This window comes from Thunnus thynnus, chromosome 11 (genome assembly GCF_963924715.1).
Source record: "Thunnus thynnus chromosome 11, fThuThy2.1, whole genome shotgun sequence".
Taxonomy (NCBI): Eukaryota; Metazoa; Chordata; class Actinopteri; order Scombriformes; family Scombridae; genus Thunnus; species Thunnus thynnus.
The window spans coordinates 30,313,410-30,329,708 of NC_089527.1; the positions used below are offsets into that span (position 1 = coordinate 30,313,410).

Here is a 16,299-nt window from a genome sequence, read left to right on the forward strand (position 1 = left end):
CACTTACATTGCTGATGTTTTTGTAAGCCTCCTTGGCAGCACGAATCTCATGAGCCTCAGGGTCCATGTTGATCTGGGCCTTGCTCTTCTCATACACCTCTTTATACTTCAGCTGCAAGATGCATGAGAAACGCACCATCAAACACAACAATTTATTTATTATGTTGGCTTTCTATGTCTCTGTAAAAAAGTGTTAAAGGTGCAGCCAGTCTGTGAGGGACTTACAGTGCTAGTGATCTCCTTGACTTTCTTCATGTGCTGTTGGTATGGAGTGTCATAAGGCATGGTGTATCCCTTAGCCTTGGTCTTGTTGTACTCCATTTTGTAAATGATCTGTGGAATGATCATCATTGCATAGTCAGGAGCAATTCAAAAGACACACACACACAAAAAGAAATCATGAAGCAGTTGCTGATTTAGAAAAATTTACCCGATGGACAAAAACAAAACAAAACTTACATCGCTGATCTTCTTGCTGCGTTTGTGGGTCTCGTACTCTGGAGTGTCCAGAACGGATGTGAACTTATCCTTGGCACGCTCATACTGCTCCCTGTACCTCCACTGAAGAATAACATGCAAAAGTTATTATCACTCATAATAACGCTACCAGTGTAATCATTAGCTTTTATTCATGTGTATTCTGAGTAGTCTTGCTTCTAATTTCTGGGGCTAAAGTAAAGACAAAAACTATCCATGAAAAGTGGTGGATAAATTCATGGAAAGAAATGTTGGAGCACTCATTAAAATATAGGCATGCAACAAAATTGTACTAATGCCCAGAAATTAAAAGTGACATTTAAACATTACATGATTTCTTATTCTGAGTTTACTCTGAAGAAGACAAATAAATAATCACTATATAATAGTATAATAGCAGTTTTGTTATTTAACTATTCGCTCTTTTTTTCTTGAATGATTCTCTAACAGTGAATGAGCAAACTCAGAAACACTTTACTTTACTTTACTTTACTTTACTTTCACATTATAAGTGTCATGTAATGTATCACTGGTTAAAAATAACACAGTCCATATCTTATAAGTGATGTGGTGCCATGCACAAGTTAATAAAAGCATGCATTATGAAAAAAAACATGCATGAAAACAGAGGTGGTTATTTTCCAGGTGAAAATGAAGACAAAGACACATGAGAGAAGCAATGCAAGGACTGCAAATGAAAATTAGCCTGCATGGCTAACTCTAGCACATTTACATGATGGACCTCAGTGCTTATGTTAATTAATGTGCATTGCCCCTTCTTAAATAAACATAAACATTTTACCACTATGCAGTCATGAAAATCTGCAGTGCCCACGTAGTTCATGGTGACCAGCAGCAGTCCATCTTATGCTATTGATCGCTGAATCTGATACATACAGTGGCTTCAGCAAAGATGAAGTTTACTCAAGAGAAGAGAGTGAAAGTCAAGTGACTAGTGGAACAGCTATGTACTAAAATAGCTGGTACAACATTAATACAATTTGTAAATCCCATTTTAAAACCAATATGTGTAGAATTTGAACGTTTCTTTGGCGCCCCCAGTGGTAGTATCAAACATGACACTATGGCACATACCAGGATTGCCTTTTGACTTTTCTACAAAAAATCTTCAGAATAATCTGAAAGATGCTGTAATTACATAAAGTTCTACACATATACACTATAAAGTATATATGCTGCATATATTTTCTGACTCTAGATATCAGAGTGCTGTTGGACAACTACTGCATTGCATTTTAAAATAAGTTAAATATTGGGTTATCAATGAGGGATGGAGAGTTGTGGATGGGTGATGGAAGGATTAGAGGATGAAAGGGAAGAATGGGATGTCAGATAGTCATTTGGGAGTTAAAATGGAATGAAGGGAAGGATGAAAATACGATGTGATGAGACCCTGTCCAGAAACAGCAGGAAGGAACAGTGTAACTTGACTTGACTGAGCATCATGCTGAATTAACTTTCAACTGTCAGTCTTAAATTACAGAGGGATTGTTTTCTGCCTGTTTGTGGACAAGGATTGGAGTTACCATGGTTCAACCACTCTCGGTTGTTTACCTTACTGCCCATAGTGGACTGGTAAAGGGCTGTGAGGATGTCAGGGCGGAATAGCTCATTGCAGCCACTCTTTAGCAGATCCTTTGCTTTGGATTTATACCTTACCTGTCCACACACACAACCACATACACACACACACACACACACACACACACACACACACACACACACACACACACATCATGCAAAAGTTAAGGACACATATAAAAACAGCAGTGACACTGGGAGGGACTGGAGAAGGACTCCGGAGATCCAAATGTGACGATGGAGCTATATTCTCATCTGTGTCCTCAGTGACAGACATCATCATATTCAGAAGTGGAAGGATTTGTTCATTTGTTTGTTTGTGCTTACTCATTTTTTATTACAAAGCATAATCTATGCATTAATGAATGATTAAACTGTCTCTGATGGCACAGATAAAGGAGAGTCTTGCTCTCCTATTGCTCCACCTGCTATTTGAGTGACACAGTTTACAATAACCTGTGAGGGGCAAAAAGAAACAGAGAGAACACAGGGACAGAAATTCATCATCATAGCCATGCGGCGACCACCACCAGCAGGTCTGTCGACGACCTCATGCACCGGTGTCAGAGGCCTGGAGGGCCGGGCCGGAGGAAACAGCGGAGGATGCAGGCCAGTTGTATGACACGACCAGGGCTTTTACCTGGCTCATCTTCCTGTTTTCCCTGGCCAGTTGGTATCTAGGATCATCTGTAGTTACGGTGAACTTATCTTTGGTCTTCATATAACCAGCTTTGTAGATTCTCTGCTCAGAATGTCAGATGGTAGTTAAAGACAAATGTCCAGAAAACAATGTGCGCTGTCATGTCATGAGAGTTTTCCAGGGGACAAAGGAAGATTAAAACAATTTGATATGATGGTGAAGGGCAACGTTTTTAAACATTACATGTATGTTACATGTAAAAAGAGGAGGTTAAAAACATAATAGGCAATAATCAAATAATACTTTAACTTCATGATTTTTACCTCCAAGCTGAAAGTCCATTTAAGATGCACAGAGAGAGAGAAAAGTATCAATTTCACAAAGTCGATTCAACAAATTGATTATAACATATTTGTTTCTGCTACAAACATCAATTATCATACTGGGTTGAAGAATGAAAGGACTTACATCATTGATGAGCATGGAGGCTTGTTTGGCAGCCTGGAAGAATGGAGTGTCACAGGTATACCTGAAGTTGCCTCTATTCTTCTCAAAGGAGGTTTTGTACAGTCTCTGTTACCAAGAAATGAAACAGTTATCAGGATCAGTTAAAATGACGGCATACACTACATTATTCAGTATATTTGTTATATGAATTAAACAAATCATGAGTAATTTATGGTACTTTCTATAGTATGAAATTAACATGTTTGTCATATTGTTGATGTAATAAATGTTAAAATATGAACTAAATAGAACCCTTACCTCACTGTACAGTGTCTTGTTTCTTTCAGCCTGCACCAGCTCAGGTGTGTCCCACACAAAGCAGCCAATACCCTTCAGCCAATCCAGGTCTTCCTTGTACTTGATCTAAAAAGAGAAAAAAAAATTCATTTAGATACTACACAGCCAATAATACTGCATGACCTTCTACCCACTGAGGGTCACAGTTTTAATATAGAAGATGTGTATTTTTGGGAGGCTTGATGCAATTTCAAAACTTTCTCAGCATTATTAAGTGCCACATAACCACAAAATATCAATTCAACAGTACTCACATCGCTGATGTTATCGCTGGCAATTCTACTGAAGAAGAACTCAGGACGGTCGGGGATGGACTTCCATGTACCCAGAGATTTAATGTACTTTTGCCTGTATTTAACCTGTGGTAGAGATGGATGGACAGAAAAACAGTAAGATAGAAGAAAGAGTTAAAATCAAAATTATATTTACTTTTTTGTTGACATTATCTAAATATAATGGTGCAAAGAGAGCCTAATTTTAAGTGCTGACCTCACTGATGTCGTCTGTGACTCTGCGGTGGTAGGTGATGTCCAGAGCATCCTTGACAGTAAGGTAGTGGCCCTTAGAGAACTCGAAGGTCTCTTTGTAGCGCAGCTGAAGACATGAACAGCAACAGAATGGTTACCAGACAGAAAATACAGAAAGTGGTGTTTGTGGCATCTTTGTTCTAAAAGTAATCTTTAATTATAAGTCAAAGCCCACATTTTGCCTCATTGACTCTTACAGGCAGCATTTTGTGGCATGGTTGAAAAGTTTATAAAACAACATGAGATCTGTCATAGGAGATCACTCCATAAGCTAATGAAATTCTTAACTTGATTAAAAGTTTTCCCAGATGGAGTCAGACATGATTCATTGCAGGTTTTATAGACTAATGCTCTGAAATCAGTTGAGCAATCACCAGCTGATATCCAATTTTTATTTAAAGTCCCATAACTCAGATATTGGGTTACTGCTAAAAGGGAGCTTGAGCAGAAGCACCAGAGGGACACCAAAAAAAAAAAAAAAAAAATTTCTAGGTAGGGATAATGAAATATGAAATTGATATAAACATTATTCTTTACTATGCAGGTTATCAAATGAGCATACTCACATCACTGGACTGGAGGTAGGCTTTCTTGGCACGGACCAGGAGGGGTGTATCAGCAATGGCAGTGTACCTGTGCTTCATCTTCTCATACTGATCTTTGTACTTGAGCTAAGGGAGGAAACAATTATTGCAACACATCAGGAGAGTTAGTTAAGTCTCAAGACATGCTTACTTTTATAAAAATCTACAGAAGTGAGGCATTATGAAGGCAAGATAGCCCACTAGTAAATAGCAAGGATATCCAAACAAAGATAAGGGAGAAATGATGAGGAGGACTTACATCACTTTGGACTATTTTCATTTTTCTAGCATGGTCCAAGTCTGGAGTTTCCATTTCTGGGGTGAAATGGGCTCTTTCTTTATGAGCAAGGTCCGTGTACTCGAACTGTAGAAAAACAGAACATGCAAAATAATGTTACATTGCAAGGAAAAAGAAACATAAATTTGTGTAAAAAAACATTCAATAAGTGATAGTGTATCTAAACTTGCCTTATTAGTCAGCTGCTGGGCCCATTTGGCTCTCTGGATGTCCACAGAGTCCACAGTGGTGCTGACTTTAGCCATTTCTTCTTTGCTATGGGCTTTGTAGATCAGCTGAAATTATAGGGTCAGAAAAAGTCAAAAGCTCGATCGAAATGTATTTATTTATTTATTTTCAGACAGAATACTATCATTTTTCTTAGAACACAAGCCTTGGAAGATGCTGCTATTTAAAAGCTACTTAGTTGTCAAGAACTTTACTTTTATTTGGAGACCTAATAATGTTACAGCTATCCATATAATGTGATAATGAGTGTTTGGGAAAACGACTCACGTTGCTCATGTGGGTCTTCAGCTCAGACACACGCTGGTACTCTGGTGTGTCAAGGACCACGGAAAACTTGGAAAGGTTCTTCTTAGCTTCCACTGGATAGTTGGCCTATAAATTAAAAAACAGGCCATACAAGTGATTGTGATGCCACTGCAGTAAGTTGAATATGCAATGAAAATGAAGGACAGTGATATAAGAGGATATTCTACTGAAGCACATACCCTTTGTTTGGTGATGCTGCGGATGTGGACCATCTCTGGGGTGTCATACAAGAAGCAGCCAATGCCTCTTAGCCACAACAAATCTTCTTTGTATCTTAGCTAAAAACAAAAAAAAAAGATTTTAAAGAACAATTTCTCACAAAAGTTTCCAAGTCAAATGTGTGAAAATGTGAGTCAGACTTTATTTCTTTTTCCTCCATACCTCGCTGGTGATCTCATTGACATGGTAGCAGTGCATCAGCTCAGGTGTAATGGGCATAGGGATCAGCTGTCCTCTAGTATTGTAGTATTTCTCTTTGTAGCACAACTAGAATGATCAGAGAACAAAAAAGTTGCCTGAACATAATATGCTAATCAACTCCACCAAGCTACATGAACAAAAATAGGAACACAAAAGAAGTAAATTGTGTGAGAATGGTTCCATACGTCGCTGAGATTGTCCTGGTTCATCTTGACTTGTTTAATTTCAGGGGTGTCGTAGGTTGTGTGGATCTTGTCCTTTTTCTTGTGGTAGTCCGCACGATACAGACGCTGGGGAAGTGGAGAAAGTGAAGTGTGAAATTGTTTTATGCAGTACAATTGCCACAAGGTAACAATGTAAATCTCCATCAACTATAATGTGTCAAGAAAAGCAGCAGTGTTTTATCTTACCTCATTAATGATCTTGCTAGCATTCCTTGCGTTGACGAAGTTGACTCCCTCTGGATGAAGAGTGTAGGCCTTAGCCTTCATCATCTCATAGGCCGCCTTGTACTTCGCCTATCCAAATAAAAGCAAAAGGAATGTGACTCAGTAACATCAAAACTATGTGAGCAGGGAGGCTTAATTGCTATCCAAAGAACAGTTTAATTGGATGATTCAAGATAGGACAGTGAAATACTTACATCGCTGCTGACATGGCTGTTCATCTTAACCTGCTTGATGAGAGGGGTGTCACTGGGCAAGGAGTATCCGGTGGGCATGGCGTGCTTGTTGGCTTCCTTGTACCAGTTCTGAGAGAAGCCAGGACAACAGGGTGAGACCAGATGTATTTCAGATTAAAAAACATGTATACTGATAGAAAAATACAATGGTAAGACATATATTGAGGGGACAAAATAAAGCCATAAACCCTGAAGGTAAACTCCTAAAAATGATGTAGATTTTATATCCAGCATTTTTTAAATTTATTTTTGTAGATATTTGTCTGCTTTCTCTCCCAATTTTAAATACCCATATTCCCAGTCAACTGCTGTGTAGAGATTGATAGCCATGTGCTACAGTACCTCTGTGACTCATTGGTGGTTGTCATTGCACCAGTGACCAGTAGGAGGTAAAATTATTTAAAACATTTTTGATTAAATAAAGACAAGAGCTGTGTCTGAAATCAATCCCTATTTGCTACATAGTGCACCGTGTCAGTGTAAAATGTATGTCCTACAGGGCCCATACAAATTCCCGGAATAGAACGAAAAATGTGTTGTCCAAAGCATGTACACTACTTTCTGCTAAAATCTCATGATGCAATGCTTTGACAGATGCAAAAACTTAGAGTCAGTGATGGCACAAAATTATGATGAAGCATAAGTCTCTAAAATCTAAATCTACTACTCACTATAGCGTAAACAATGGAGTGTGTATGAGTGAGTAAATGATTTTGGTCAAAGCAAAGCAAGGATTTTTTGAAGTGCATGACCAAGCTGGATTGGTGGTGATTGTGGGTGAGAACTTTATCCCTGGGTCACTCATGCTCCTACCATCCAGCATTGGTGACAAATTCTTACAGTGTACACACAGTGTATATATGACAGTAGTTCTTAAACAAAGACAAAATATTAAGAAATACTATCTTACATCACTCTGGATGTAGTTTGCCAGGCGTGCCCTCTCTGTATCAATAGTGACAGCAGGAGAAGTGTTGGTTCCCTTGACATTGGTGTGGTAATCATAGCGATAGTGCAGCTGGAAAATGAGAAGAAAAAAAGATTAGATGTATGATCATGATTTTTTGTTACGTAATGAAATATAGATAGTAATAAACCAACACCGTTCAGAGAATTTAAAGAGTCACTTACATCGCTCAGGTTTTGAGCGTTCTGCTTGGCCGTCTCATACTCTGGAGTCTCCATCACCACTGAATAGTCCTTGAAAGCCTCAACACCTTTGGCTCTGTACTTGTGCTGGAATAGAAACAATAAAACATGGCAATCAGCATTGGTTCGGATTAAACACCAGATAGTATAAAAAGTCTGGGGAGGATTTACTGGAAGGGAAGAAAATGAGAGTTGTCTGAAAGCTAGAAAGAAGAGGAATATGAAGAACATTTGAACAGTGGAGGGGGAGCTAAAAGTTGTAAATCAAGTCATTGCAGATAACGTGGAATAGAAAGTAGCCTAAGAATGAATATATTAGGTGGGCTAACCTCGCTCTGAAGATCACCAGCATGCTTGACACGGATGATCTCCGGTGTGTCCCAGGCATAGCAGCCGATGCCCCTCAGCCAGTTCAAGTCATCCTTGTAGAAGATCTGAGGATAGCGCACAATAAAACATACTTTCAATTATGGCAATCATATTAACATATTTTGGTCATGTCCTACTGTAAGTTAAGGGACTTTTGGCAGATGTGTTTTGTATTGTAAGTGGTTGCAACCTGACGCTTTTTCATACAATGTATAGTTCAAAAAAACAACAACAAAAACTAACAGACAAAAAAGACCATAAACACATATGTATACTGTTTACATATATATACTTATCTCACTTCTTTTGGACTCTTCAGTTGCCTTTGTACTCATTAATATGAACTACTACTGAATAAAAAATTAAACTGTATATCCAGCTGGAAACTGGATAAAGAAACACTTGTCATATTAAAATAAGAAATTATCTTGCACTGTATAAGATGCTAAATTTTTTTAAAAATGCGAGTTAAAAAAGAAGATACAATATTATCAAAAATAATATCACTGATAAAAATATAAGCTAGAATGTGGCTGTACCTTTGACCAATCTGTAACTACTGTGGCTGCACAGTAACAAGCACAGAATATCAAGCTGAGGGAAGTTACTCACATCACTGAGCTGCTCGCTGACTTTGCGTGCTTGGACATACATCTGCATGTCAGGAAGGCATATCCACTGATGGAGATACTTGCGGTAGTGTATCCCACTAACGGTGGACTGGGTGTTGCGGGCAGACAAGATATCCAGCATGTCTGGTGGGATATGGTTCTTGGCCTTGGTCTTCTCATAGTCCTGCCTGTACAGACGCTATAAAGATGGACAACAGATGGTTCTTTAAGTTCTCGCATTATGTTTGCACAAACAAAATCACATTTGGATGCATTTTAGATTGTTTATCAAAACAGAGTTAATCTTACAGTACAGCTCCTGTATTCCTCTTCAAAGGAAATTTGCACATGAGGAAGATGAAATGGCTCAATAAATTTAACTTACATCAAGGACCAGCTTTCCAGCTTTGACGCAACGAGCAGTGGCAGGATCATCCTCAAGAGACTTGGGCAAACTGTAGAGGGATTTGAACTTCTCATAATCCTCCTTATACTTCACCTAAAGGGGCAAGAAATTTCATATTGTCAAAAATAGTAATAAAATGGAATAAAATTAATAGAACTCAAAGTTGAACTCACGCCGCTGAGAATGATCTTCTGTTGTTTGGCGTGCTGCAAGGCATGTGAGTCATGTGGAATGTGGTAGCCCTTGGCTTTGATTGTGTCCCAGGCAGCAGTGTAGTTTTTCTGATGACAGAAAAGCCAGAATATAGCCAGAATATAATCATCATTACAACATGCCATTGAAAAAGCTGATAGCTTAAATGTTGTCAATGAGGTTCAAGGTTCAAGGTAGGATTTACCGGGGAATTAAATTGCATTCCTTCAGTGCTACAATGCACACAATGACTGAAAGAGAGATATGTTCATGTATCTCCACTTACGTTGCTGAAGAAGTATTTGAAGTTGTGGCATCTGGCATAATCGTATGTATCCAGAACAGTGGTATACTGGTGCTTCTCCTTTTGATAAGCCTCCCTGTAGTTCAGCTGTCAATGACAATTGTATATAAATATTGCACTCATTTGGGCATTCAAACAGTAAAAAAAACAGTAAATATGCTTATTCAAAAAGTCCAGCTCACTCACCTCACTGGCCCAGGTGTGACCCAGGACAGCAGTCACATAGACTGGGGTGTCTGTCACAATGGAATAATTGTTGTATTCTTTCTTGGCATCCTCTCTGTATTTAAGCTAAAAAGGAAAATATGACAAGAGAAAATAAGAACAGGTTCATGAAGTAAAGAATTAAATTATTTATCTTAAATGCCTGGACATTAAGAATTATGTTTCTAAATGTTTCCAGTAAATTTCAGTGTGGTTACTCACATCACTCTGCAGCTCGTAGGCCTTTTTGGCACGTACAATCTCTGGCGTGTCCCACACATAGCAACCAATCCCCTTCATCCAGGTCAGGTCTTCCTTGTAGAACACCTATAAAATAAAGAGAGGAAGAAAGCACATATTTATTTGTATAATACTGAAAGAATGTTTAGATTTCTGTATAATTTCTGGCTTTCAATAAATCTAATATAGTCTAATATCTAGTATATTTTGTATGTAAAGTTGGCCTCTGGTGTTGTGCTGGCATACTATAAGAAAGTTTGTCTTGGTAGTGTAGTACAATAAAGAACATGAGAACAACTCCCAAATCTGGACAGCAAAACAATTGCTCTGACAATATCTCAGATTTTTGAGCCTTAAATAAGACAACTTTTATCAAATAACTACATTTATAAAGATAGTTGCAGTATGTATATATATATATATATATATATATATATACACATACTATATATATATTGCCCATATATCTAACAGAAAATTGACAGTGGATGTAATACGAGTTTGTCCGATCATCTGCCACAGGACGTGGTACATAATTTAAATACTGGCATGAGAGGTGCATTGAAGAAGGACCTACATCACTGAGAATCTCGTTGGTCTTGCGGGCACGGATGGCATCCTCCTGATCAGGATGACAAGTCCACTGGTGCAGGTAGGTGCGGTAGATGACATCACTCAGCATGTCCTGGCACCTCTTAGCTACCTGGTTAGCAATTACGTCAGGTGGGATGTGGGTCTTGAGCTTGCTTTGATGGTAATCTTTGTGGTAGAGCCTCTGTAAAGACATGGAAAGTCGTTGTAATTGTTATTAACAGTGTGACAGAAATTAACCTAAAACAAAGTTTATGGAAATGGATAAATATGGAATATGGAACAAATGGACAAACAATATCTTACCAGGCCCTTGTTTTTCTCCTGCTCTCCACATCGCATCACTTCAGGGAAGTCCACCAGGGTCCCAGCCATATAGTGACCTTTGGCTTTTTCATGGGCATCTTTGTACTTGGCCTAATAGGATTCAGAATAATAAAAGTCTCAATTTTGCTTACATACTGTAAGAACTGTAAATGTAACTGAATTATGTGACATGTGTCACTGACTACAACAAAAAAGAAACGCACATCACTTGCAATCTCCCTGCCCTTCTTGCCACTAACAACAGGGATGTATTCATGGTCCAGATGGTAGCCTGTAGCCTTACTCTTGTCCCATTCCAGTTTGTAGTGTGTCTGAAAACACAGAAAGTAGGTACAATGTTTAGAAAAGGTTGATACAATATGTGATATACAATCAACAAAAGAAAATTGTCAAAAATCATTGACATTACCTCACTGATGTGCTTAGACACCTCCCTGCTATGGGCCAGTAGAGGAGTGTCATCTGAACCAATGTAATGACCCTTTTCTGCATTGAAGGTCTCTTTGTACTTCAGCTACAGTAGGAGGAAAAGAACAGGATTTACATTTTAGATTTGATTACTGTGTATTAATATGCTTCTTGAAATTTAGCCTTTTAAATTTTAGATTTTTACATACATCGCTGAGATTGGCAGCATTTATCTTTGCCAATGCGATATCAGGGAACTCTGCATCCAGGGTGAATTTTCCAAATCCATCTTTGGCATTCTTCTTATAAAGCCTCTGCAAGAAAAAATAGAGCATCAAAGTGAAACACAGTGTGTTGACACCAAAACAAGCAAAATATGTAAAAAGAAAAATAGCCAAATCCAAAGACAGAAATGTAATACAGTAAACATACATCGTTGAGAATCTCCTGAGCCTTCTTGACCTTGACGTGTTCAACAGAGTCAGCTGCGACCCATCCACATCCACGAAGCCATTCCAAATCAGCCTTGTACACATTCTGCAGACAAAAACACAGATACATTTTAGAAGATTAAGAAAGATAATCTGTCAGTTTATTGCATGAATAAGTTAAATGAGTCTTAGTTTGGTGTGCTGTCTGATAGCACTCACATCACTTTGAAGATCATAGGCTTTACGGGCCTGGATGACATCGTTCTGGTCTGGCATACAAGTCCACTGGTGCAGATGAGTTCTGTAGTTGAAATCATTAACTTGGATCTGGCATTTTTTGGCCAGTTCCAGACTAAGCATGTCCACTGGCAGGTGGAACTTGGTCTTGGACTTGTTGAAGTCCTTCTTGTACAGGGCATCACTGGCAATCTTGGCTGAGTTTAGAGCCAGCATGAGCAGAGGGTCGTCTTGGATGCTGAGAGCACCGATGTGGTGGCCAACTTGCTTACGGTATCCCTCATGGTACTTATGCTACAGGACAGACAAAAATCATTATCTCCATATGGTCATGTTCTCAATCAAATTAAGAGCAACTTTAATAAATGTCCTTGTTTTGAAAGGGACAAATGCAACTATGTCCCGCTACTCACTTGACTTTGTACTTTAGACGTATGGATGCACTGCTTGATTGGTACAGCATCTCCAGGCATGAAGTAGCCTGTGGCTTTGACCTTATCCCACTCTTTGGTGTACAGTTTCTGCAAGAGATGGAGGTAGTTATCATTGGTTCATGTACCATTTATCAAGCTGAATATGCAAGGGGATAAAATTGGTACGAGACAAAGTATTGTTGAATTGAAATAATCAACAAATACAAGAAGTCATCTTACTGGGTGAACATTCTTAGCCACCTCTCTGGCTGTGGCAAGAGTTGGAGTGTCCACCAGTGAGTACTTTGTCTTTTCCTGATGCCAAGCCTCACGATATTTGACCTGAAAAGAATTGGAAATCAAAACTCAGTTACCAAAAACAGCTAAATTATTCTCAAGTATTTGCCACTTTGCTGTTGTGATGCTGTGGTGAATGAATTGAAGAGGGGACTTAAAAGCATATATAGAGCAACATCAGAATAGCATAGTCATCCTCACCTCATTGAGGACGTCAGCAGCATGCTTGGCACAGGCCAAGTCGACTCTGTCAGCTGGAACTATGAATTTTTGCTCATCCAACTTGACACGGTAGCCCCTCTGTAAAATAGCAAGAAAGATATGCAATAACAATAATCCAGCTAATTTACTGAAGTTGCATTTTGTCAGCTTCAAGAAACTTTAAAAACATTTTACAAGTATATACGAATGTCTGTAGTTTTACAAGTAATTACAGAGTCAAAGTTATTTTTATTAGCAATCAAACTTACATCAGCCAGGATCTGCTGTGCGTGCTTGACCTGCATAACATTCACAGATTCATGTGGCATCCATCCACATCCGCGTAACCACTCCAGATCAGCTTTGTACACGGCCTGGAGAACCAAAGCAGGTAGATTTGTTTATCTGGTTTGCATAACATGTAATTTATACAGTCAATCACAATGAGTTGAGACTAAAATAGGAGTATACAGTATATCAATAATAGATCCAAAAAATACTATCAATGAATACAACTATAAACCTACATCACTTTGCAGATCACAGGCCTTTCTGGCCTGGACCACATAAGTCCACACTGATAAGCTCTATAGTTGAAGTCATTGACTTGGACTTAGCATTTCTTGGACAGCTTAAGTGTCAGAAAAAAACTGTCAGTTTTCAATAAACAAACAAAGGAATTCTCATTGCTCACATCACTCTGCAGGTCATAGGCCTTTCTGGCCTGGACCACATCAGTGGAGTCTGGCAGGCAGGTCCAGTTGTGCAGATGAGTTCTGTAGTTGAAATCATTAACTTGCATCTGGCATTTCTTGGCCAGTTCAAGATTCAGCATGTCCACTGGCAGGTGGAACTTGGTCTTGGACTTGTTGAAGTCCTTCTTGTACAGGGCATCACTGGCAATCTTGGCTGAGTTCATAGCCAGCACTATCAGTGGGTCATCATTGACGCTGAGGGCTCCGATATGGTGGCCAACTTGCTTACGGTATCCGTCTTTGTACTTGTACTTTACAAGAGAAGGGATAAAAGGTTAATGACACATCAGCAAGTAGCTTAGTAATTAATCTGCTGTACATTACCATGTTTTTTTTCTTACATCACTAGCAATATCTCTGGAAGCTTTAGCCTTAAGCACAGAGATAGCATCCTCCTTGATATGATAGCCTTTGGCCTTCTCATCATCCCATTCCTTTGTGTACAGTTTCTGCACAGAAAAACAAAGTATGATCAAAAAGACTGCACGACATAGAGTCAAAAATAATGTACTGAATGAATAATGCATTTCAACGAATAAAATATTTATATACTTTTAAGATGTTTATGTAAAGTTTTATGGATTTCAACATAATCAGGACTGGTACAGGAGTTGTAACAATACAAACTTACATTGCTGATATGGATAGCATTGGCCTTGGACAGTTCAAAGGTGGGGGTGTCAGGTGGCAGATGAATTTTGAGCTTGTCTTTATCCCAGACTTCTCTATATTTCCACTGTGAGAAAGAAAATCAAAACGTTAATTTCTTTGTTTTGATGCCCTCATTCACACAGATATTTGTATAAGACATTTAGTATTAAGTTTTAAATTCACCAGAAAGAAGTGGTCATTACTCACATCACTGAGGTGTTCAGCGTTTTGCTTGGACAAGATAATAGACGGTAGGTCGACGGCACTGGTGAATTTGACTGTGCTTGGGTGCTGGCGATAGAGCCTTTCATTGAGAATAGTCTGGGCATGTCTAGCTTTGAGAACATCCACAGAGTCCTGAGGTGACCAGCCACATCCTCTAAGCCACTCCAGGTCAGATCTGTATACAGCCTAAAAAACAAATATCACTTTTTACCACACCACATGCCGTTATGTTTCTGCTTTGTAGTTCTTGCATTTTCCCATCTGCAGAAAGTCTCAAAAAATGGATGAGGGAATTGCCACAACATTTGTTGGCCACACGTCCAGGGTACATCAAAATGTTGGGAGTGATCAGAGAATAGATGAAACTAAGCAAGTAAGTAAGAGTAAGAGATTCGATTCCATATCCTGAGGTTGTCTTTGCAGGGTCGAAAAGACAATACAACTTAATGCAGTTTCAGTTATGGTGATAATTTCATTCTTTTAGTTAGAAAAAAATTATTGATTGCATCGCTCTTTCGTAGCCTACGATCTAACAACAAACTCCAAAAATCCCACCTTACTTCACCTTCTTTCAACAAGACAGCTAAAGTTCACATATACCTACATCACTCTGTAGATCGTAGACCTTTCTAGCTTGAACCACATCATTGGAGTCTGGTAGGCAGGTCCAGTTGTGCAGATGAGTTCTGTAGTTGAAATCATTCACTTGGATCTGGCATTTCTTGGCCAGTTCAATTGTCAGCATGTCAACTGGCAGGTGGAACTTGGTCTTGGTCTTGTTGAAGTCCTTCTTGTAGATGTTGTCACTGGAGATCTTGGCTACATGAGCGGCCAACATAATCAGTGGGTCATCGTTAACACTAAGGGCTCCAACATGATGACCACACTGCTTGCGGAAACCAGCCTTGTATTTGTACTGAAAATTTGAGATAGCAATATTTTTTTCAGTTTCTTAAAATAATTCAGTGTAGTAAAATATTCAAAATGCAGCCTGTAAAATCACAAAGTGAAGGGAATATGAAAAAATTTAAAAGAGAAGAATAGACTTACATCACTGGCAATGTCCCGGTGGGCTTTGGCTGATAAAACAGAAATTGCATCTTTGGGAAGGTGGTAGCCTTTGTTGATGGTGTCCATAAAGCCTTCACGGTAATGTTTCTGGGGAAACAAGAATGATGTTGTGTGGGTGTCTGATACACTGAGTCCTATACAGCACAATAATATGTACCTGAGGAGCAGACAATTTCCTTTATACTAGAAGTGATTGAAAAGTCAACAAATACATAAAATATAATTCATTCATCTAACTTTAACACAAATAACTGATAAGATACATAAATGAAGTTAACAATAACTGATAAGGTAATAAATTGTACTCATTGGTTATACAACTGGTGAAGCTTACCAGACTGGTGTTGAGTCTGTTCTGGTGGGCCAGGAGGATCTCTGGGGTGTCAGGCATGATGTGAATGTTGGTTTTATCAGTCTCCCAGGCAGAAACATAAGCTTTCTGGAAACAGAACATGAATACAGTTCGTTAAGATGTAACTTAATCTGAATCATAAAACATTGTTATAGAAAAAACTGAGCTTTATCTTAAACAATATTACGGCTTCAATATTAAATAAAGGAGGCTGCTGAAACATTTTGCCAAGAGTTAGATAAAATCCCTAAGAAAACCCTCCCCAAAAAATGAATACAGTACAATGACATAAATATT

At 38.7% G+C, this 16,299-nt stretch overlaps 1 protein-coding gene across 11 annotated transcripts in view; it reads right to left on the bottom strand.

Annotated features, from left to right (window-relative positions):
* The window catches only part of neb (nebulin), a 66,019-nt gene that overhangs the window by 21,477 nt on the left and 28,243 nt on the right, over positions 1–16,299 (bottom strand). For 10 of the 11 annotated variants that reach the window (XM_067604403.1, XM_067604409.1, XM_067604408.1 and 7 more), the window contains exons 68-111: positions 15,985–16,089; positions 15,630–15,737; positions 15,184–15,495; positions 14,562–14,765; positions 14,335–14,439; positions 14,045–14,152; positions 13,643–13,954; positions 13,218–13,322; positions 12,949–13,047; positions 12,691–12,792; positions 12,451–12,558; positions 12,020–12,331; positions 11,802–11,906; positions 11,579–11,683; positions 11,371–11,475; positions 11,165–11,272; positions 10,941–11,051; positions 10,621–10,818; positions 10,026–10,130; positions 9,786–9,890; positions 9,582–9,686; positions 9,277–9,384; positions 9,083–9,196; positions 8,699–8,896; positions 8,047–8,151; positions 7,700–7,804; positions 7,479–7,586; positions 6,530–6,637; positions 6,297–6,404; positions 6,072–6,176; positions 5,848–5,952; positions 5,646–5,744; positions 5,428–5,532; positions 5,103–5,207; positions 4,894–4,998; positions 4,617–4,721; positions 4,013–4,117; positions 3,778–3,882; positions 3,485–3,589; positions 3,188–3,292; positions 2,053–2,157; positions 460–561; positions 226–333; positions 8–112 (exon numbers count right to left, since the gene is read on the bottom strand). In XM_067604403.1, the coding sequence (XP_067460504.1) occupies positions 8–112; positions 226–333; positions 460–561; positions 2,053–2,157; positions 3,188–3,292; positions 3,485–3,589; positions 3,778–3,882; positions 4,013–4,117; positions 4,617–4,721; positions 4,894–4,998; positions 5,103–5,207; positions 5,428–5,532; positions 5,646–5,744; positions 5,848–5,952; positions 6,072–6,176; positions 6,297–6,404; positions 6,530–6,637; positions 7,479–7,586; positions 7,700–7,804; positions 8,047–8,151; positions 8,699–8,896; positions 9,083–9,196; positions 9,277–9,384; positions 9,582–9,686; positions 9,786–9,890; positions 10,026–10,130; positions 10,621–10,818; positions 10,941–11,051; positions 11,165–11,272; positions 11,371–11,475; positions 11,579–11,683; positions 11,802–11,906; positions 12,020–12,331; positions 12,451–12,558; positions 12,691–12,792; positions 12,949–13,047; positions 13,218–13,322; positions 13,643–13,954; positions 14,045–14,152; positions 14,335–14,439; positions 14,562–14,765; positions 15,184–15,495; positions 15,630–15,737; positions 15,985–16,089 (5,550 nt within the window). Of the gene's footprint in view, positions 1–7; positions 113–225; positions 334–459; positions 562–2,052; positions 2,158–2,719; positions 2,822–3,187; positions 3,293–3,484; positions 3,590–3,777; positions 3,883–4,012; positions 4,118–4,616; positions 4,722–4,893; positions 4,999–5,102; positions 5,208–5,427; positions 5,533–5,645; positions 5,745–5,847; positions 5,953–6,071; positions 6,177–6,296; positions 6,405–6,529; positions 6,638–7,478; positions 7,587–7,699; positions 7,805–8,046; positions 8,152–8,698; positions 8,897–9,082; positions 9,197–9,276; positions 9,385–9,581; positions 9,687–9,785; positions 9,891–10,025; positions 10,131–10,620; positions 10,819–10,940; positions 11,052–11,164; positions 11,273–11,370; positions 11,476–11,578; positions 11,684–11,801; positions 11,907–12,019; positions 12,332–12,450; positions 12,559–12,690; positions 12,793–12,948; positions 13,048–13,217; positions 13,323–13,642; positions 13,955–14,044; positions 14,153–14,334; positions 14,440–14,561; positions 14,766–15,183; positions 15,496–15,629; positions 15,738–15,984; positions 16,090–16,299 lie in introns of all 11 variants that reach the window. The other variant, XM_067604414.1, reaches the window with a different exon arrangement.